Genomic DNA, 21,975 nt, shown 5'->3' on the forward strand with positions numbered 1-21,975 from the left:
CTTTGCCTCTCTGTTGCTGGGATTTGGCTGCTGTCCCAGGTTCAACAGAACTATTACCTAGCACTCTGCCAAACTAGTGCCAGGGTCCGAAAGGTTTCTTGTGGCTTAAAGCACTTTCCTGTGTGAGGAAGATGTCATGTGTGAGAGAAACCCAAGGGAAGGGGATGCAGAGGAGACCTAGAGCAGGAGGAGAGAAGGACTGGAGAAGGGGGGGTCAGGAGGTTGTGACTCTGATACTCTTCTGTAGTCTGAACCAGGCAAGCTGTGTGTAAAACAGTGATAAATGTCACTGCAGACTTAAAGCAGGAGGTGATGTTTAGCAAAGAGCTTGAAGCTGCTTAGGTGAGCTCTTCAGGTGGGCAAGGTTTCTGGTATCACTGTAATTAACAGTTTCAGATAATTAAATACCTTCTGTTAAGCATCACATCATCTTGTCAGAACCAAATGTGTTGATAGGTGTAACAGCAGAGAATAACCTTCTCAGGCTTGGGTGAAGGAAGAACCCATCTAAGAATGAAAATGCTTTAAAAATGAACCCACACTGATGTAGTAGATTAGCTTTGCATCACTGTATCCTTGGAAAATGTATAAAACCCTGCTTGGACAATGTTCAGCAAGGGGTTAAAATGTGCAGTGCTTCCAGAGCTGCTTGCTGTGCAATTCTTTGCCTTGCTTGCAAACAAAATTGCCTTTCTGCTTCTGAGGTCTTCCTGACAAAGTACACAATCCACTGTGCCTCCCATGCTTGGGAAGCTGCAGTAGCTCAGCAGCTCCCAGATGGGTGTCAGTTGTTGAAAGTCTTTGTTTGTTTGGCATTTTTTCCAGCTCTTCTGCTGCAAAGTAAATAACATCAAGTACCCCAAGAAAGTTCTTAAGGTCTTTCCAAGATCTCAGCCTCCTGGGCACAATTCCTAAGTTTGTGAGAGCTACTTGGTAGTAACCCTGTTTCCGTGTTAATACATGGACTTTTTGTATTCCTGGGAAAAAAACCCAAAACACTGGAGTATGCTTCTGCTCTTACACCTGGAGAAAGCAATAGCCATGTGAAAACCAGCAAAAAATCAGGCCCAGGAAAGCTGGTGTAGGCCCAGTATCTATCAGGGTTACGTGTATGGAAATTCCAAACTGGGAGCTGCCCGTGCTTTTATTTCTGTACTTTTGTGTTCCCTGCACCTTTCTGGCTGAGCATAGGATTTGTAGACTCATCAGAATTGCACTAGTGACTAGACCCACCCAGAGTTCACTGAGGTGAGTAATTTCTTCAGTCCTGGGTAGGTGGATCTGCCTGCCTGGGTGCCCTCACAGCACTGTGTGAACCTCTGTTTCTGTCAAGGTGCTGCTGGTGGGCCAGGCGAGCACGGCTCCCTCCGTGTTCCTTTCTTCAGAGCTGCCTGTTACATCCTGTCAGCGCTGAGGACAGGGCTCTCCCCAAAACGTTGAGGAGAGCTGCAGAGTTTGCTGCCACTGTGTGCCTTCCAGCAGCTACCAGCAGAGTATTGAGAGAAGATGTCTGTCAGAGGTCAGGTCAGGAATTGGAGGCCCTGGATTGCTTCCACACTCAGGCCCGTCTGGTCCAAGAGCCCCTTCCCTCGATCCCAGCCAGTAGAGGTGGCCCATCCCTGTCCCACTGGATGGGAGGGGGCATTCATTGTCTGTGCCACTGGGCACAGTCACTGGCTCTGTCCCAGGCTTTGTGTTTCCTCCCATTGTGCCAAAGATTATCGGCACACAACCACAACAATGATGGGTTATCGCAGTACAGCCTGCACACTGCAGAGAATAAGTGCAAATGATTAAGTGGCCACAGTAGACTTCCAGGCTATAAATACCTCAAGTGACTTGAAATCACAAGGTCAGGACTGAATCTCTGTTTGCCCCCACTTCCCCACTATTCTCAGTCTTTTTTTTTTCCCTTAAAAATTTATTGTAGTCATTTCCTCCCTCCATCTGACTTCTCCTCACTAGAGGGGCTGTCAGCACCATGAGGAGCATGCCAAAACTGGCATGTCTCCCTTGGGCTTGCAGCAAGTCTGCAAGGAAAAGTTTGTTGTTGCTTCCAGCTCTCACACTGTCTGGAGAAGATCCTGCTGTTCAGTACAAGACAGACACTGCCCCACATCACTTACAGTCTCAAGAGACAGCAGAGAGGAGATGGAATCTTACACTGGGAAGTGGCTTCCTCATGATCACGGCAATTCAAGACCAAAGCCTCAGCTGCTCCCTTTTTCCCACGCTCTTGATCTCAGGCTGTCGACTGCAGATTTGTAATTTTGATGCCCAAGTCCATTTCTGACAAGCTGACTCTAACTTTTGTCCTCATTGTGGATCTGAAGGGACCTCCCTAGGACAGTGGGCTGCTGTAATTTAGCTCAGGGATCTTCTGCTCAGGATCTGTGGGCCATCCCTGGACTTCTGGGGAAAGATTTGCCTGTGAATGAAAGCTCTGTTTTCACACAGGCAAGAACCAAATCAAGGCCAGCAGAACAAAGCCAAGTTAGTTCTAGAGTTGATTTTTCCTTTGGAGTCTGTGCCACAAGAGCTCTGCAGATCTCTAAGCTAGCAAGGAGCCCTGTAGTCACTGGGCTGAACCCCAGACTGACTACCTTCTGCATCTCTGCTTTACCTCTGCAGGCGCACTCAAGGAGGCTCCAGCCCCTGAGCCCCGTTCCTTCTCAGCAGTGGAGGTTTCCTGTGCAGGGCCCTGTTTACGTTTGAGAACACCACAACAGAGTCCGGCCCACCCCGCGGGGGATATCTGACTGGGGCATCCTGTGTGGAGCAGCTCCAGCCCAGCGCCCTCGTAGGAAATCCTCCGTGTCGGGCAGAGAGCAGATAGGAGCTGTCTAGGGCTGCTGGTTGCCGTGGGCCGACATCCTGGTGCAGTGAGTCAGCCCGGGCTCTGGCGCGGAGCGAGCGTGGGGGAAACTTCCCTCCTTGCTCAGGGGACAGCCTTCCACAGGGACCTCAGCCAAACGCCAGCGAGCTGCAGCCAGCAGCCGGATGTAGCGTGAAGAGTTTGCCATATTTAGATGTGTTTTTCCTGGAGCAGGAGACTTGGAGAATGAGAAAGAGAAGAGATGCCTGGGTGCTTTTGCCTTGCTGCTGCTGCTGCTGCTGCTGAGCCACCTTATTGCATCTCTTCTCTTCTCACAGTCAGTGTCACCAAGACTGGGCTCTCTCTGCTCTTCAGCATCCCATCTGTCCTCCCCGCTTGTTTTCATCCTTCTCGTTTATCCCTTTTTCAAGCTGACTCCACTCTGCTACAATAGGTGGAGGAAATAGGGACAAACAATCAGCTACTGGTAGGACTTTTCTCTCCAAAGTGGTATATGGTCTCACCTCTTTGGCAGGCTTTAAAGCAAAGCTTGTCTTGGATCCCAGCAGACCTGTACCTGCATAACACTTGACCAGATTCTTCAGGGGTGTGATCCATGTGCTGCGTGTCCCCTTCAACATCGCCAACACTGTCCTGACCTCGCCAGTAAAGATGTGAGCAGAACCCAGCCTGTTAGCATTGGTGAAGTGCAGCTATGAATCCTGCTGGAGAAGGAGTTGGACAGGAAGGACCATGTTCCCCCTGCATTTCTCAGCTCATGTTCTCCTGAATGTCAGTGGATGATAAAAATGACCCAAAGAGGCCATGTGGGTATCAGAAGATGAATAGTTTTCAAATTAGTAGGGCATTAAGTGGACATTTAGGTCACCAAGACCTGTGTCCCATCCTGTGTGCTAAGAAAGAAAGAGCACATACACATAAAAACAGCCCCCAGTTCAGCAGGTTCCTGGTGCCCACTGGAGAGAAGGCGCTATGCCTGTTGACTGGGTATTTGCACAACCCTTTTTGTTTTAGGGACATCAAATAGTTCTGCAGAAGTGTGTATTAAAATGCAGAGTTTGGTAAATCCTTGCACTGCAAATGGGAAGGAGGCTGAAAATTCTCACAAAAAGTTTCAAATGCTGTACAGGAAAATTATTTATTCTAGCAACATTTCTCCCATTTACTGCATTACGAATTAACCCTAATTGTGGGAGATTAAATACCTGAGAAAGCCTCCTAGTCAAGCATTTCTGTTGCAGCAGGAGCTTCTTGTGTTAGGACTGGTCTCTCAGGACTGATTTTTCTCTGTTGGTGGTCCCCTTTGAAAGGCACTGAGCAGCCATGACTCAGTGACAGTAACTTATAAGGCTGATTTAAGGTAGTAACTGCTTGATTGGTTTAGTTCATGCTGATCTTTGATTATTTCTTGGTTGTTTTTATGGTGTTTTGATTTGTCCTGACATTTTTGGGTCAATTGCCACTGGGTTTAGAAGTGGATCTCTGATCACAGCCTTATTCAGGGAAGGATTGATACATATTTATAAATAAAGAGCCTCTAATGGAAGCCATGGGCACCCAGCAATACACTGTTCTCTGCTCGTTTACAGTCATCTCATACAGATGTGGTTCTCTTGAGTGATCAAGTTTCCATTTGCTTTTCACCCATGAAAACAAGCAGAGAATCCAGCCAATAAAAATCTAGTAATACACTGCAAAATATTTCAGCTTTTAAATAAAAATTCAAAACCAAAAATTAGTGGCAGTGAGTGGATGACTTTGGTTTGTTTCAGCAGTAACCCCATTGCTTCACTTAGAATGTAATAGTGAACTTCCAGGTCCCCTCCAGTTCCTTTGCTTTTTGGAAGCAGTGAAAAAGATGGCAGAAGGGGCACTCAGTGGACAACATGTGTACCAGTTGTGTCAGGGTTGAGACCAGCATGGTTCTCACACAGGGAAAGCACGGCTGGAGCAGATGCTGTGAATTGTCTGGGCTTGATTTGGGTCCCTACCAGCTCAGCCAGAAGCAGTTTTTGTTTCCTTCTTGTGAGCATACCCTGAATTGGCACAGGGGTCTGGCCAGGCAGTTCATATGTTTGTAAATATTTCTGTGTAGCTGCTGTGGCAACCCACACAGCAAAAAAGAATGGCTTTTAAAAATAAATCCGAGGCTGGAGTGGAGGTATGGAGCTGGCAGAGGAAGGAAAGGGGAAGAGCAGTTGAAAGGAAAACATAGGTCATTAATGTTGTCATAAAAGAAAAAAAAGAAAAAGGTTCAAAACCTCTGCTGGAATCATGAGCAGCTTTTTACTGGGGCTCGGCAGTTTGTTGACAAGTCCATGAAGAAATTCAGTAGTTCAGTTTTGCTAGTAACTGCTCACCAGGGTTACTATTAAGAATTACTAAGTGCTGGAGAGGAGTTTCCCTGCCAGTGCAAATACAGGGCTCCTCTAGAAGGTCCCATCAAGTTCTTCCAGCACAGACCTGTGTACAGATTTGAGTTTTGTTGGTTTACGAGGGCAAACACAAATAAAATGAGGATGACTACAGCAATTACACAAGCATCTTACTGTGAGGTTCTCCTCCTTTGTCTGATAATGCTCAGCCTGGCTGATCTTTAGCGAGATCTCTTCCACCACCCCCACTTCAGGACAGCTCAGTGAAAGGTTTAAGGAGGCAGAGGGGTGTTCTGTTGAATAAATGCCAGCTATCTTCCTTCATGAAAACTGCAGAAAATACTGGTGGAAAAATCTGTGAGATTCTCTGCTCCTCCTGAGCCAATGGAGAACTGATTTGTGGCAATTTTTGCCTCAGTTCTCTTTCAGCTTAGCTTTAATGGTCTGCTGGAGTAGTAGCAATGAAAGATGAAGCTGAAAGCACAAATTTCACTGTTTTGCTGCCAAAATAAAGAATGGTTCCCAGACTCCTTCCAAAGGTCTGTGAAATAACAGCTTTTTCAACCTCCTTGGGCTGGATGTTTTCACTGAATGCATGGAGGCCAAGCTGCAAATGCATCTAGGAGTCACCTCTAATCCCTATCTGATGACAGGTGCACAGAAAATTCCATGTAGCATCCTGTTGTATCTGACTCCTGCAATAATAAAGGTCTGCTTTCTCTGTGCCATTGTTTGAGAGGGGCAGGGAGCAGGTCATTGCTGTAAAAAAATGTTTCTATTGCTACACCAGCAGCAAAAGGAGGAATAAAGAGAATATCCATCCTTCATTGTATGTGGGGGAAACATAGTGACAAACTATGAGGTTATTTCATCAAGAAGTTCCCCTGAAGAGCTGAAATTACAAATATTGTCATGACATCTGAGCAACAGAGTCTGACTTAATGCACAGACCTACTTCAGTGGGAGTTGCTGGTAGTTGCCACTTGAAAAGCCAGGCCTTTTGGACATGCAGTTAAATATCTAAACCTACATCTTCACAAGAATCAGCTACTATCCCAGAAGAAGCTATGGTTGGGGTTTTCTGGTGTATTTTGCGGGAATCTTGCTAGGTAATTTTGTTCCATTACAGTTTTTTCATAGAACAGGTCCTGTAAGTGGATTGAATTACATGTTTGCTACTAGGATAATTGCAATTCTTAAGAAGTAGGCTGTATTGTCAAACGGTTTCTCCTAGACTTAATGTCCAAAAAAATGCATCTCCAGGGCTTTGTAAACTATACTTTGCCATTGGGAGCTTTCATGCGAATTGTGTCTGAGTTTCCTCTAAGATCTTATTTTGCTGCTTTTATTTTTCAAGATAATGATTACAAATGTCTTTATGTGCTGCACTGTTGAATCTCTGACTGTTAGCTTAAACATTAAGGATTTGCTATAAACAAATGTGACTGGGTAACACCTGCTTCATGTCATAGTCCGATTTCTTTTTGGAAGGACTGTGTCCAGGCTTTGGTAAAATTACAAGCACTCCAGATGTGTATTCTGCTGTCAGCTGGCCTAGTGAAATCATTGTTTATTGACAGGTTCCCAAGAGTCAGACAGTTCTCAGTCTGCCAAGAAAGACATGCTGGCTGCACTGAAGTCCAGGCAAGAAGCTTTGGAAGAGACACTGCGCCAACGCTTGGAAGAGCTAAAGAAGCTGTGCCTGCGGGAAGCGGTAGGCAGTGGACATTTTATAACCTGGAACACTGGTTCTCGCTTTGTTATTGCATGCTCGTTAGTTGGGGGTGGGGTGGAGTCAGGAGATGAGATTCCTTCCACAGTCACCCCTTACAAAACCCATTGTACAATGGCTTCAGGGAGATCCAGCTGTTTCAACTCCAGATTGCAAAGTCCAGGGCACTTTTTCTGCAGAGAAGGGGATGCCAGATCGTCTGGGTACCCAGTTGGCTTGGGGCGATGAGGGTGCAAAAAAACCCCAAGACTGGCACACTTTCTTCTTGGAGCAGGCCCAACTTTACTTGCTTTTCTTCTCTGAGCACACTTTTCCATACAGCACATGAAGTTTCACCTGCTCTGTGTAGATTGCCTTCATCCAGCCAGCTCTGGTGCTGCTGGAAAGGAATGGCAGTGTGGTGGCAGACCTTGTAAAGAGGAAACACTGGTCATCCCAGGTCATTCAGGACAGCTTAGGAACTCAGAACCTTCCCACTCACCTGCTCATTTTGGAGTACATGCAAGGCCATTTATTGATCAATTTAATGTTTGGGGAAATCACAACTCTGCTGTAGCTGTGAGTGGAGATTAGCAGCAGTGTGCTCAGGTCATTCAGCAATCCTCCCATGTCTACCAGGTCTGTGTATCTGATTTTAATAACAAATTGTGACATGTAACACAACAGGAAGCTGGCTGCAGACAGTGGCACAGAGATCTTCCAGTTCTTGCCTAATATTTGATGTGTACCTACCTTTTGACAAAAATGCAAGAGAAATAGGTCACTGATTCAGGTATCATTGCACTTTTTTAAAATTAATGTATAGTTTTGTGCCAAAAAAAAGCAAGTTCAGGAAAATAGCTCTCAACAAAGAATACCAGGAGAAATCTCTGCTGCCTCTGTTCTCATTCTTTATTCCATGGGAGCAATCCCTTCCCACCTGAAAAGCCCCGGTTGATTTCAGCAAACAACTTGTGCTGAAAAGGTCACAGGAGCAGATCCAATCTCTAAGTCCATTGAGCTGAGATCATCCACAGGAAAAGATCACAGCTCTTCAGGGGTTGACAGTCAAGGCCTGGAGGCTCTACTTGGCCCAGAGGAATTTACTACCCTAAGCTAACCCTGCCTGACTGCTGATGACTAATCCTTGCAGCAGCACCGGATGCAGGGGAAGATGTGTCTGTGCCACAGCTGCAGGAGCTCACAGCCCAGTGCCTTCCCTTTAACCCCAGCTCTGTCTTTGGTGCAGCCTCAGCACTTCAGGAGCAACCAGGATGCAGGCAAAAAGCTCCCACTGGGGCAGGGAGCTGGGGATGAGGAGCAGTAATTCCTTAATGTGCTGTGGCAAGGCTGGCCAGAGCCCATCTGTCAGCACATTAAGAGCTGGTAGAAAGTGTTCATGCTTTCCATAGGTGATTTGAGAGAGGCAGTTAATGGACACTTGGAATCTGACCCCATCTTACAACCTTACAGCTCATCCATCAGCAGCTGGTAGTTGAAAGCTTCCTCTCAGGCTGCCCTTCCTCCTTTCTGCTTTGGCATGGGAATGGCCAAAACAGAGGAAGAAGGTGGCAAACCAGGAGATAAAGAAGAGTTAAAAGAGCGGGCATAATTAGGAAAGCATGGCCAGAACCATTCATAATGCTGGCATCAGGTTACTTCAGGCCATCACTACTCCAGTTACTTATTAATTTAGATTACGTTTCATGATCATGCCTTTGAATACTTTTTAGCTTGTGGGGGCAGCATGGTAGCACACATTCATTCTGTTCTGCTCTGATCTTTACAGATTTTGCAGAAGATTAACTCTTTACCCACTTCCTTGCTTCATATCACATTAGTAGTTACAAAGAAAATATCCCTGTTGCCCTCAGGATACAGGAATCTGTGTCTCGGTGCAGTGCTTAGAGCCACATCTCAGTAGAGGGAATGCATTTTGAAAGAAAAACTGAAATAACCCCACAGGGCTGGAGGGGCTGTGCAGAGTGGGACTCTGAGACATTGCAGCCATGCCTCTCACAACAGGGGGCTGTGCACGTCAACACAGAGCTCTGCTGCAAACCCAGTTTGCTGGGAATTGCTAAAGGGAAGATTTGAAAAGGCCAGGTCCTTGTTTCCTAGTGACCTGAAAAGAGTAGAAAGAAAAAACCCCATTAGGGAGTGGGGGAGAGGCCAGGGCAGGCAGGGACTGGGCTGTGCACCCACACTCGCATTAACATCAGCTGCTGTTCTTTGGGATTCAGATGATTTAGGTTACTCTGCCAGCTGGATCCTCTCAAGGCTGATGCTAAGGAACACAAAAGCCTTTTGTCCTTCATGGGGAGACTTCTGAGTACAAGAAGTAGGGGCTGTGCTGGTAGTCAGGCTCCTGCCTTTTTCTGTAGGCAGTTCAATGCCTTCAGCTCAGATATGTGTGCCTGTATTGTGTAGTCTGGGGGGAAAACCCCAGAGCATTAACATCAGTAGTGGTGCTGCTTCCTGTGGTCCACATATTCTGAAATTCTTTGAGGTTTGTTTCAGATTTTGTACAAATTTTTGCAAATAACCCCATCACTCTGACAGAGTATAAGCTAATAATTGCTGCAAAGCCGCTCATGACATCATTGGGGTTTGGAAGGCACTCTAATACATGAAGTGTTATCAGACAGGTAATGAGGTACCAGGCACTGCTTTTAGTGACCATTTCCACTGCATTCCTCTCAGACACATCATGAATCAGGTGGGAATGTTTTTCTGTGCAGGTCATAACCTACATGGCTGTTACCATTGCAGCTTTCTGACTCAGCAGTCCTGCATCCTGCAGGAAGCCCCTCGGGTCTGCTCACCCCTCTCGAAAGCAGCTCAGCAGACAGGAGCTCTTGGTTCCTGCTTACCGTGCAGCAAAGATTAAAGCTTGCGTGCTGCAAAGCCTGCTCAGCCTCAGCCATGACGCCCTAGGGATGGGCACCACTTACAGACCTGCCCAGGGCAGGCCACAAAGATCTGTATTCATGCACAGGTTAGAGAAGAGGTCCCCACCCTCCGTGTCAGGTTCTCAGTTTGCAGGGCTGGGTGTTCTCCTGAGTGTTTATCAGCTGGCTGAACTGGATATGTTGTTAATGAATACTTGCCATTTTAGGGTCACAGTGGTGGTGTGCTTTGCTCTGCTGCAGGATTTCCCAGAGCACTAACAGCATTGTCTGCTTACAGGAGCTCACAGGAAAGCTGCCACGAGAATACCCCCTGGATCCTGGGGAAGAGCCGCCTATTGTAAGGAGAAGAATAGGAACTGCCTTTAAACTGGATGAGCAGAAAATCCTGCCTAAGGGAGAGGTGAGGCTGTGCCTTTCCCTTCCAGACCTGTGTCCTCACCTCAGGTCTCTAAGATGTCCACTAAGCATCACACGGGAGCCATCGGTCCCATGGTCGTTTTTGTTTTAAATTACTGTAATTGCACAGAGTACCCATTTGGGGGTTTTATATCCATCAGAATGGGGAAGCAGTAAGGGAGTTGGGGACTTGACTTCAGACTCAGAGTAAAAGTGAAATGCTTGATGTTCAGCCCTTGCTTTGCTAGAGGTAACCAAACTGGACCATGGCAGTGCAAGTGCTCTGGCGACAAAGTGCAGTGATTTGTGTGAGCAGGGAGCATATCAGGAGCCCCCCAAGCCATCTGAGCCCTGCTTTTGCCTGTCTTGTTTTTGCAAACAGCCGCTTGCTTTCCACTCCAGTAGCAATCCAAATTCAGGCCCCCTCTAACCAGGGAGAAAAACATCACGATTATCCATCTCAGCCCTGCCACAGCAAGATAAAAGCATTCTGCTCCCCAGTCCTTAAACAAAAGAGCCTTCATCCCTACCTATGGGGAGCTGGAGTTACATTTTTCTAAGTTTGCCAGGGAGTGTTTGTTCCCTTCCCTGCTCCCACAATGTGCTGGGTCAGTGCCCTGAACCGTGGCTGTGAAAACAGGCCTGCAGCAGCTGTAAGGCAGGACCGGATTCACAGAACAACTATTGTCTGTGGAGGCACATTTGTCTCAAGACACTTGTGTATATTCCAGTCTTGAGTTTCCTTTTTATTTTTGTAGGAGGAGAGACTGAAGCTGGTGCAACTGTGTGGTTTGAGGCTCAGTTCAGCCGGGGAATTAACTGTTTGTCGTTTTGTTGGCATTTTCCTTCTGCTGAAAAAAATAAACAGCTGGAGCTCTTTAGTTTTGTTCTCAATGGAGCCTGGGAGAGGAATTCCACCGCAGTCAAATATTCATGAACCAGCACATTTAATTAAGCTTTTCAAAGGGAAGCATGTCTTAGTTGAATTACTCCTAAAACCCCTGCAGTCTGTTGGCTGCTCAGCTATAACCTGATCCCCATCTTCCCCAGCTCCTATTGCTACAGGGCAGCTTTTGGGGCCGGCGGGTGAGGAATCTCCATACACCAATGGCAAGGTTAGGTGGGGAGAGCAGGAAGGTAAAGCAGCTCCTCCCCAGTGCAGGCACTCTGCCTTTTAGCACTAGCAATCCAAACACACTGACTCAGCTTTTCCCTACCTTTCTCTTCGTCTGTCAAATTTTAAGGCTTTGTTGAATACCATAAATTTCTGTTCTCAAACAATGATGCTGAGCTGTGTTTGGCTGCCAGTTTGAAAGCATTTAGGGAGGCCAGCAATGGTTTTCATGCACTTTTCAGCGAGTGCAAACACTAGAAAATCAATTCAAAACAAAAGGTGAAATATTCCCTCAACCACGTAAATCCAAGACTGAAATTACTAGCTGTGACAAGGACTTGAAGCAAGGCACTTCATCTGAAGGCAGATGATAGCTCTCATTTCCTAGGGCTTTATTTATAGAGGCCTCACTGGAGGAAAATAGACAATTATGGACAGGAGGAAAATTAATATATTTTTCCTTGGATATACTGAATGATTTGGAGCTGAATCTGTGAAGGGCTGAAATGACAGCTTTCACATCAAACTCACCATATGTTTAGCAGGACCTTTGTCAGAGCAAGACTTGCAGGGAAGGGTCCTGGTTTTTTTCTTGGTAATCACCTTTACCTGGTCTATAATTCCTGACTCTGGGAAAGCTTTTACCAGAAGATGATGAATCAGGATCCAGGCCTTAAAACCCCATGGTGTCAATTTCACTTTTAATAAGTCTGGCACTAATAGAGTTCATAAAGTCTTCAAAGCAAAAAGGAATCTGTTGAAAAGACAGAAGGGAGGTTAGGTCTTCAGTGAAGTGAGGGAAATGATAATTATAGTTTTAAGGCAATGCTGACTCACCACTGATAGCAAAGGTACATTTTTTAAGAAGCCCAGAATAAAAACTTCAGAGAACGCCTTCAGTCTGATTAAATCCCACAGCATCACTGCTGCTGAACAAAGAGAGGATTTGAACTTGTGTAATGGGGATCTCCATGAATATATTACTGTCTCACCGTTCACTAAAAGAAGAAAAACTTTTTTTTTTTTTTTAAATTTTCAGTGTACTGTGTTCCTCTTTCTAGCAGACTAATTCCATTGAGCTGGGAGAGGTAGCCAGATCCGTTGCAGATTAGCAAGGCCCTTTGAAGCACGCAGCTTGGGGTCCTGGTGCTCTAGACTGGGAAGCTCTATATCAGCTTATGCTTTGGCATAAATTGTCCTAAGTCCTTGATTTTGGAGGATAACCAAAAATGGATAGGTAGTTTCCAGGGTACACCTGATTGCATTTAAAAACTCAGCTGAGGCCCTGCAAGGGCTAACACTTAGGGCATTGGTTCTTTCTGACATACAGAGAGCTTGCTGTCACACGCTGCTGGCTCTGAGATCACCCTCCTGGCTGGTAAATTGACGAGACAATTTTCTGGTGTCTTCAGTTGCAGCAGCTCATAATTACTTCAGCTCATACTCACCCCTGAATTTTGACAGCCATACACTGGGGAGGACTTAACCCATCTTTGCCCTGTTTTACCCCAAAGGGTTTGGCAGGTGCCAAGAAAACCTGTCAAGGAGGTTAAAGCTGTGGCTTTGCATCAACACATAGCAGTGAAATCAAATGACATTTAAATATGGAGATAGGAAACGGGGAGAAGGAGCAGGTGGGAGGTAGGTGTGACCCACAGATGGGTGTAAAAGGATGAATGTGTATTAGAGCAGTAGAGCACCATTGAACTTGGCCATACTGAACTGCACAAAAAGTCAAACAGCACATCAGGCTTAGGGCTGGAGCACACATGTCCTCCTTGTATGGGTCATCCCTTCCACCAGCTGTGCTTCCAGGCTTTTGAGAGCAGGTGAAGGCAAGATGGGTATGCTCAGGAAGGCCCTAAGGGCAGCAGTATGATTGTGGATGCTTTGGTGATGGAGAGCCTTTGTTGGAGGCCACTGGTCAGGTTCTGGAGAGTTTCCACATAGGTGGGCTTGGAGACTGGTGGTAACCAGAATCCACTTGCCTTTTGCCAGGAGGCAGAGCTGGAGCGCCTGGAGAGGGAATTTGCCATTCAGTCCCAGATCACAGAGGCTGCACGGCGCCTGGCAAGTGACCCCAACGTCAGCAAGAAGCTGAAGAAGCAGAGGAAGACATCCTACCTGAATGCCCTGAAGAAACTGCAGGAGATTGAGAATGCCATCAACGAGTATCGCATCAAATCTGGGAAGAAGCCGACCCAGAGAGCCTCCCTGATCATAGATGGTGAGTGGGACTTGGTGCCCACAGCATCACAGAGGGTTTGTGGAGGGCAAGGAGCAAAATTCTTGCCAAACTTGCCCTCCTTCCTCTTCCCTATCCTGCCTGGAGGACCCCAGGGGTGCTGTCAGGGGTGCTGTGTGTTGGGGATGTGCTGGGTCACAGCAGCAAAGCCGTGTTGTGCCGTGGGTGATCAGGGTGTCAGCACTGCAGGCTGTGACTCCTTTGTTCACCTATGAAATGGTTCTCTTGGTGTCTGCTCCAGAGCAGTGCAGTACAAATGTAATTAATGTTAGCAGATTGGGGTGAGCTATCTAGCTCAAAGGCGTCTGTAAAATCAAAGTGGGAGCAGTGTCATTGCCGTGTTCAAATATTTCTTTTCTTTTTCTTTTTTTTTTTTTTTTTCACAATGTAATTCTCAGGGCACTTTATGGTTTACTGGGTTGTTGATTGGTTTTTCATGAAATCCATTAACTTTCTGCTGTGGTTCTTTCTCCCTTGTGGATTTTTCCCTCTCCCTTTGACTTGCAGAGCTTTTTTCTGTGCCTTTGTGGCAGGAACTGAGATTAGAGCTGCTGTATTTGTGACCTGGGTACCAAATTGCACCTCAGTCAGAGATAACAGCCATGAAGACACAGATTGGAGGAGGCAGCTCAAATATCTATATGCCAAGGACCTGAGAGCTTTTCCTGCTGCTGCAGAGGATGCTCCAAAAACATTTTGTTGAATTCCACACAACTGGTACTTAGTGTGAGCTTTTAGTTAGCAACAGGATGATCATTTTAAGAAGATGGATAAAACCCAGAGTCCTTAAGGGCCAAGATGTAAATCTCACTAATGGCACTCTGCCAGTTTGCATCCTCTGGGGATCTCAGCTCTCTGTTGTGACTCAGACTTAATCCCCAATTATTGAAAAGATTTAGCAGCTCCTTGAAAGGCAGCCTGCTATTGAGAGACCTGACCTGCAGCTCTGCCCTCCCAGACTGAGAGTGGGCTGAGTCATGCATTCATAGGAATTTTGCCTCTTGCTCTGAGAGGAGGAAGGCGTAGGTGACTGCTTAAGGCTAAGACTCAGTGGACAAAGATCATGGTGCAGTTCAGCACTTAGTCACTGCAATTCTTGGAACCATCTGACCATCTTTGTATTTTCTTCTCTTCAGAAGGAAATATTGCCAGTGAAGACAGCTCCCTCTCAGATGCCCTTGTTCTCGAGGATGGTACGTTGGCTGCTGCATGTTCTAGAGAGTGGGAAGGGATGTGTGAACTCCTGATTAACACTTGGAAAGGAATTACTGTTCTGTGTAATAGTCCACTGGTAGATCCTAGGAGCAAAAAGCTTGATTTTTCCCTGACTCTATCTTGTAGTCAGACATCAGGCCTGGAGCAGTGAGTATTGCTGTGGTTACTGCTCTGAATTATTTCAAAACACAGTCCTAGAATGCCCCCTTATTTTCCCTTAAATTTCAGTTGTTTTAATGCACCACACACTCTCGCTGGCCATTCTCTCCCAAAACAGGAATGTTAGCTAGTACCCTTCTGAAAGTCAGGTCTTCAGGGTGGCCCTGAACACAGCCAGGGGAAGCAGGGTAAGGAAGCAGGCTCTGGAGGCATGATGGCATCTCTCGGGGCTGTGCTGCCATTGGAGATGTCACACAGCCATCACCTCTGTCCCTTCTCTCCACAGAGGACTCTCAGGTCACCAGCACAATCTCCCCTCTGCAGTCCCCACACAAAGGGCTCCCGCCCCGGCCGCCGCTGCACAACCGGCCGCCCCCGCCGCAGTCGCTGGAGGGCCTCCGCCAGATGCATTTCCACCGCAACGACTATGACAAGTCCCCCATCAAACCCAAGATGTGGAGTGAGTCATCCCTGGATGAGCCCTACGAGAAGGTCAAGAAGCGCTCCTCGCACAGCCATTCCAGGTGAGCTCCATCACAGAGATATTCCCTGCGTTTGGGAGGGACAGGTGGGAGCCCTTTCAAAGTTTACAAAGTTGTCCCATGCTAAAAGGAAGGTTTTTAGTGTTTTGGCCAGTAGGCAGGTCATAAAAACAGGCTACAGCCACATGATTGCTGTTTGGTATCTCAGTGTTATTCTACAAAACATTTTGAAGGGTAGGATGGTGGATCATCTGAGGGCTTTGGCAGGCCGTGGCCTTGGCCTCTGGCACTGTGGAAACACAGGCACTGAGACACAAGCTCAGAGCAGCAGCTGACCCAACTCCCACTCACGCCCGCAAGATCCCAGGCATGTGCCTGAGATCTGGAAGGATGTGTGGGAGCCACTTCCCCAAATTCCTGTGGGAGAGCTGAAGCAGGGTGTTTCCTCTGCAGCAGTCACAAGCGGTTCCCCAGCACCGGGAGCTGTGCCGAGGCAGGAGGGAGCAGCTCTCTGCAGAACAGCCCTATCCGGAGCCTTCCCCACTGGAATTCCCAGTCCAGCATGCCGTCAACGCCGGATCTACGGGTACGCAGTCCGCACTACGTCCACTCCACGAGGTAAGTCTGCCTGGCTCCAGCCTCATCCTGCTTACCCTGAAATAAATTTGCCTTGCTTTATCCTTCTCTCAGGGTATGAATTAATTCCCAGTTCAGGAAAGGACACAAACCAGTCCTGTTCATGTAAGAGGCTCATGTGCTCATGCCAGTAGAGAATCTCTCCTGAACTGACATCCTGAAATCCCTGCAGATAAACATGATTCTGCCCCTCATCCCTCCCCTGAAGTGATGAAGCTTTTCTCCTGCTGGGACCTTTCATCTCAGTCTGTTTATAGGCTCTACAAGCCACTTTTAAAATGCATGTGGTGCTACTGCTAAGTTCTGCAGTAAATTCCTCCATGGATCCAGCTGGAGAGAACATGTTGCTTCCTGTCTGATACAAAACGTTGAATAGTATTAATTTTCCCTCATGAATAAAATGTTTGCACGTGTGTGATGTTACATGGAGATCAAGAGCCTGTGTGAAGCAATCCAGCAGGAGACCCAGGTGGCAGTGGAATTTAGCCCAGGGTTGACAGAAGAAAGAGCTGAAGTGTGAAAAGGAGGTGATGTGATGTGTGGGGCCAAACTTGACTGTGATTTTCAGCAGGATTTTTACAAATTGTTCAGCTTCATTGCTCTTTTGCTTTTGTGACAAACTCCATGGACACTGCAGGGAAGAGAACTGAGCCAGGGCTGTGTGCTGCTAGTGTCCTGCCCTAAGGGGAAGTGCCACCGTCATTTAGCTCAGAATAAATAAAAAGTCATGCCAACACATCAGCCTCGGGCAAAGACAATACAAGGCATTAAAGCCCTGGGTTAAGTTTGTTATAAACATTTGGCTGAGGGTACCTTTCAATGGTGCAATGTCTGTTAACACTGGAACCAAGCTGTATGAGAAATGAGCCTAGCACAGGGCTTGAAAAGTGGCCTTGACTGGTTAGGGGCCATTTGGGTGTTTGAAACAACCATTGATCAGTCTGTAGCTCATTCATGAGCTGCATGCCCTGGCCTTAGCCATCTGTCATGTAGATGTGTTTCTGCTCCTTGAATGGATGGGTGGGTAGAGTGCTCCTTGAATGGTTGGGGTGAGTAGAGACCTCCCAGACCTGGCCATGAATCAAGCCTTGTAAACTGTGATTTGGGGTGGTTGCCCAAAGGGCTGTCACCAGTGAGAGTCCCACACGTGCTGCCCATGGCTGGGCCCCAGTAGCAGGGGGGCCCTTTTTCAATGACTAGTGGAGAAATCACAGCATTCAGAGCTAAGTATGAGCAGTCTGTCTGTCTCTTATCAAATGGATTTTACCCATGCAGGACTTTCATGGGCCACTTGCAAGGGAATCTCACCACCTTTGTGGCGAGATTTTGGGATTTGCAGGGTGGCAAAAGGTGAGCCTTGTAGCAAGGGGATGGTGCTGACTCAAACAGCTCTACCATGAAACAGATGAGCCAGCAAAGCCAAGGCTTGAGGTTCCCAAGCTTTACCCTTCAGATTGGGATTTTCCCAGGGTAGCATGCCCCAGAGAAACTGGATTGGGCAGGGGTTTATGTCCCTCATGGTACTGCAGACTGAATGTCACCTCCAAGGGACTGGAGAGGAACAGGAGCAGGACCTAAATCACCTCAAGCTCTGCAGCAGGGAAGCAGATTGCATTGCAGGCAGCAGTCCCAAGCAGTGCTGGATGGGTTCAGGTTTTCAATGCCCTTGGATTCCTTTGGTGGCTGTGTGTACAGATGGGGATGGGGAGTGATTCAACATGTTGACTTACAGCCTGGTTTTTCTCCTTGTACCTTCAGGTCAGTAGATATCAGCCCAACCAGACTGCACAGCTTAGCTCAGCACTTTAGACACCGGAGCTCCAGTTTGGAGTCACAAGGAAAGCTCCTGGGCTCAGAAAATGAGACAGGGAGCCCTGATTTCTACACCCCAAGGACTCGTAGCAGTAATGGCTCTGACCCTATGGATGACTGCTCTTCCTGCACCAGCCATTCCAGCTCGGAGCACTACTACCCTGCTCAGATGAACCCCAACTACTCCACCCTGGCAGAGGATTCCCCATCGAAAGCCAGAGAACGGCAGAGGCAAAGGCACAAATCAGCAGGCAACCTGGTCTCTTCCAATTCAGGGAGTATGCCCAACCTGGCTGCCAGGAATGGGACGGGACACCACCGTGTCTACCTGCACAGCCAGAGCCAACCCTCCTCCCAGTACAGGATCAAAGAGTATCCCCTATACATCGAGGGCAGCTCCACACCCGTGGTGGTGCGGAGCCTGGAGAACGACCAGGAGGGACACTACAGCGTGAAAGCACAATTCAAAACTTCCAACTCCTACACAGCGGGGGGGATGTTTAAGGAGAACTGGCACGGGGATGAAGTGGATTCGGTCAGGCTCACCCCATCCCGCTCCCAGATCATAAGGACTCCATCTCTGGGCAGGGAGGGCCATGAGAAGGGCTCGGGTAGGACTGCGGTGTCGGACGAGCTGCGGCTCTGGTACCAGCGCTCCACGGCCTCCCACAAGGAGCACAGCCGCCTCTCGCACACGAGCTCCACCTCCTCGGACAGCAGCTCCCAGTACAGCACATCTTCTCAAAGCACCTTTGTGGCACACAGCCGGGTCACGAGAATGCCTCAGATGTGTAAAGCAACATCAGGTGAGAGTCAGGCCGGGGCAGAGGGGCAGGAGGGATGGGAGCCTCATCCAGCCCAGATCCATGCCAGGCTGGAGAGCAGAGCCAGGACACAGCACATTATCTGGCCTGCACACATTGCTCACCAAGCCTGGAGGTGTAACTCTGTGGGGCAAACCTTGTCCAAGACATTCATCAATAGGAATGTTTTTCCATGGAAATCATCATTTCTCAATGATGGGCTCAAAAGACAGAGAGGGGCCAAAGCCCGGTTATTGCCAGAGTTTTCCTCAGAGTGCAATTGGGTTTTGGGTGATTGCACTAGAGGCTGAATGTGACAAAGCTACAGGGAGCCTCACCACTGTTCATAATCACAGTGAGGGGAATGATGGAGCAAGCAGGCGTTCAGCACAGACTAGGAGAATATGTACTCAGTGAAACACCAAATTATGGGAAAGGTTAAGTGGGGCATCCCAGCCCCACCAACCCCCACGAAAATGTTTGAGTGATGAGATCTTTGTGTACTGCTGAGACTTGGTTTTCCCATGCAGCTCCAGTAACCCTGCTGATAATACCCTGAAACTCAGAGTGCTGAAGTTTGTGCAGTATTTTGCCTGTGTGTTATGTACAGAGCGTTGCACACCTCTGTGCTGTTAATATTAAATGGTAAGAAAACAGTCAAATTCATTACACTGAGAAGGCTACAATGTGCTGTGAAACAGTACCGAGGTTAAATATTTACTGGCCATCAGTCACTCCTTGTCCAGCCAGTGTGGACAGATCAAGGACTTGCTAAAAACCTGAGCCACATGCTCAGCTTCAGCATGGGGGACACCATTGCTCTGGCAGAACTTGCAGCTGCCTCCAAGGCAGACCAGTGCATTGTCCGGCCATGCTGGCTGCTGGCCTTCTGCCATCCCAGCATGGTGTCAGTCCATGGTGACCACCACGCTGGCACCAGTGGGGCCCTGCACTTGCTGCCAACTCCAGAGTGGAGTCAGAGGCTCCTCGTGGGCCACCAACAGCTGCCCAAGAAGAGGCTGATTGATGTGTGATGCCAGTGCTCATAGGAGTACCGGGGTGGACCAAGACACAACTGAGGAGCTGCTGGAACCATCCTGTGTCTCCCTATGAAAATCTGTCTTCCTTCCTTTGGTTGATGGGAATTTCTGTTCCATGCAGCAAGAGAAAATGCTTAAACACTGGAAAGCTTCTGGTTGGCCTTGGAAATGGTACCAGTTCAGGAAAATGGTGGGGTTGGGGTGAAAGCACATAGAAATCACTGTCAGTCAGTCCATTCTCCCACTCAGCTGGGTTTTTAAACCTAAATGTGATACCTGTGAAGCACAAGTATGTTCAGTAATCACAGCATGGCTGACCAGCTGGCAGCATAGATTGGTTTTGTGTTCAGAGTCTGTTCCCAGTCACAGCCATGTAAGGATACTGACCACAGGAACTGTCAGCTGCAAGAAGCAGATTAAAATTTGTTTTTCGCTTTAAGTGTAATTTGGCAACAGCTAAAGAATCTAAAACAGCAGAGAGAGGGGTGCCAGATAGAAGCCTCCATACTTTCAGCTGATCAGTCCTAGAGCTGATAGGTCAGTTGGGCTGCACACTGTCCTTCAAAGAGAATCAGATTTCTAGGCTTGTATTAAATTCTAGGTATGTATTAAATTCAGAGTGTCAACACTCTATAGACTTGAGGAAGAGGAAAGATTAGTCAGGTGGATTTATTTGCTGGACCCTCACCAGGGAAATTCCCCCAAGAACCACTGCCCATTTATAGTCCAGCTTGTTTCTGTCTTCATTCAAGTAAGCTAAGCCTTTCTTTGGTCCCTAATAGGACTGTCAACAAAGCCAGGCATTTTTTACAAATCCAGAGTGAAACGAAGTTGTAGCTTTTGAAACCTTCAGAGCTGTCTTCCTCCTTAGCACATGAACAGTGTACTTGTCCAGGCTCTCACCACTGCCAGCTCTTGTTCCTAGGGACACAGAGCATCTCCCACCACCCCTGGAAACAGGATGCTGAGCTTGGCAGCCTGAGCTCCTCCAGTTCAGGACCCATGGAGTCCAGGCAGCAGCAACCAAGTTCTGTACTGGGAGAAGTGTGGTGTGTCCCAGGCAGGATCAGGAGAGTCTGGTTGGTTGCATTCAGCTGGAGACTGTGTTCCTGCAGAGCTGAGGCCAGATCCAGCCCATGAGGTGTAGCAGTGTCAGCAGAGGCCGTGCTCTTGTGCCATGATCAGGCACAGTCACCCAGGAACAGGGCGAGGTCTGTCCCAGGTTATGTTTGCTCACAGCCAGACATGTTTCTGCTGGTCTGACCAGCTGATGCTTCTGAACCACCCTGACCTTTGTGTTCTCAGCTCACCAGTCGTTTTTCTCCACCCTTGGTTGTTTTCCAGCTGCCTTACCTCACAGCCAGAGGAGTTCCACGCCGTCGAGCGAGCTGGCAGCCACGCCGCCGGGCAGTCCCCACCACATTCTCACGTGGCAGACTGGGTGAGTGTCTGCGGGGTCAGCTTAGAGAATCCACCTCACTCAGTACCAGTGAGAAAAAGCCCCCCACACACAGGCACAGCTATGGGGAATGTTTCCCATGTGCTCCATAGCCTACATCCACATGGAGCATTTCCAGTCTCTCACCTGTGCTCTGGTGGTGGTGGAGCTCTGGTTTAGGCTGACCAAGACATGGCTGAGTCATCCACACCCGGCACTGCTCCAGGCAGTGTCAGATCCACAAGGAAAGGAGCCTTGCAGGTTCCTCCTGCTTGGACAGTCTCCTTCCTCCAGTCTTCTTTGTATGTTGAAATAGCTCATATTTCTTTTTTAGCAGCCACCACACTGGCTGTCCACACCAAGACCTTGTTGAAAAGGCAAGGTTCAGTGCCTGCCATACCTGTGTGTGCAGCAACATCATTTTTCTGCTCAGTTTTCCTCAGTAATGTGTCTGCATGACTTTAAAGGGCATCTTTTTTCAGCTACCACTAACATGTAGGTGCTTCACCAGAGTGTGAGGGAAGCATTACACACCCATAGCCATTACTAATGTAAATACAGTAATTGGGATCTTTGGCACCTCTTTACAAGACAGGGAGTTCCAGGAGTAAATAAACAGCCTTTTGCAAGCTCCCGTGGGTATTCTCTAGCACTCTCTGTCCAGCAATTCTATCCTGCTATGTGAAATAAAGGTCATTTCCAGATCCCATCTTACTCAGCACATCCCAAACTGTGGGATGAGATTTTGGTGAGATCAGCTAGATCTGACACTACAATCCTCAAAATACCCTAGTCCTTTGA

General features: G+C 47.8%; 1 protein-coding gene across 3 annotated transcripts in view; it reads left to right on the plus strand.

Moving 5' to 3' along the window:
* Window positions 1–21,975, plus strand: part of FRMD4A (FERM domain containing 4A) — a 210,677-nt gene that overhangs the window by 182,198 nt on the left and 6,504 nt on the right. For all 3 annotated transcript variants that reach the window (XM_066318802.1, XM_066318801.1, XM_066318804.1), the window contains exons 15-22: window positions 6,792–6,925; window positions 10,112–10,234; window positions 13,343–13,571; window positions 14,726–14,782; window positions 15,250–15,487; window positions 15,899–16,063; window positions 17,840–18,699; window positions 21,081–21,177. In XM_066318802.1, coding sequence (XP_066174899.1) covers window positions 6,792–6,925; window positions 10,112–10,234; window positions 13,343–13,571; window positions 14,726–14,782; window positions 15,250–15,487; window positions 15,899–16,063; window positions 17,840–18,699; window positions 21,081–21,177 — 1,903 coding nt within the window. The remainder of the gene's footprint in view (window positions 1–6,791; window positions 6,926–10,111; window positions 10,235–13,342; window positions 13,572–14,725; window positions 14,783–15,249; window positions 15,488–15,898; window positions 16,064–17,839; window positions 18,700–21,080; window positions 21,178–21,975) is intronic.

Source organism: Sylvia atricapilla, chromosome 5, assembly GCF_009819655.1.
Source record: "Sylvia atricapilla isolate bSylAtr1 chromosome 5, bSylAtr1.pri, whole genome shotgun sequence".
In the NCBI taxonomy this organism is placed as follows: Eukaryota; Metazoa; Chordata; class Aves; order Passeriformes; family Sylviidae; genus Sylvia; species Sylvia atricapilla.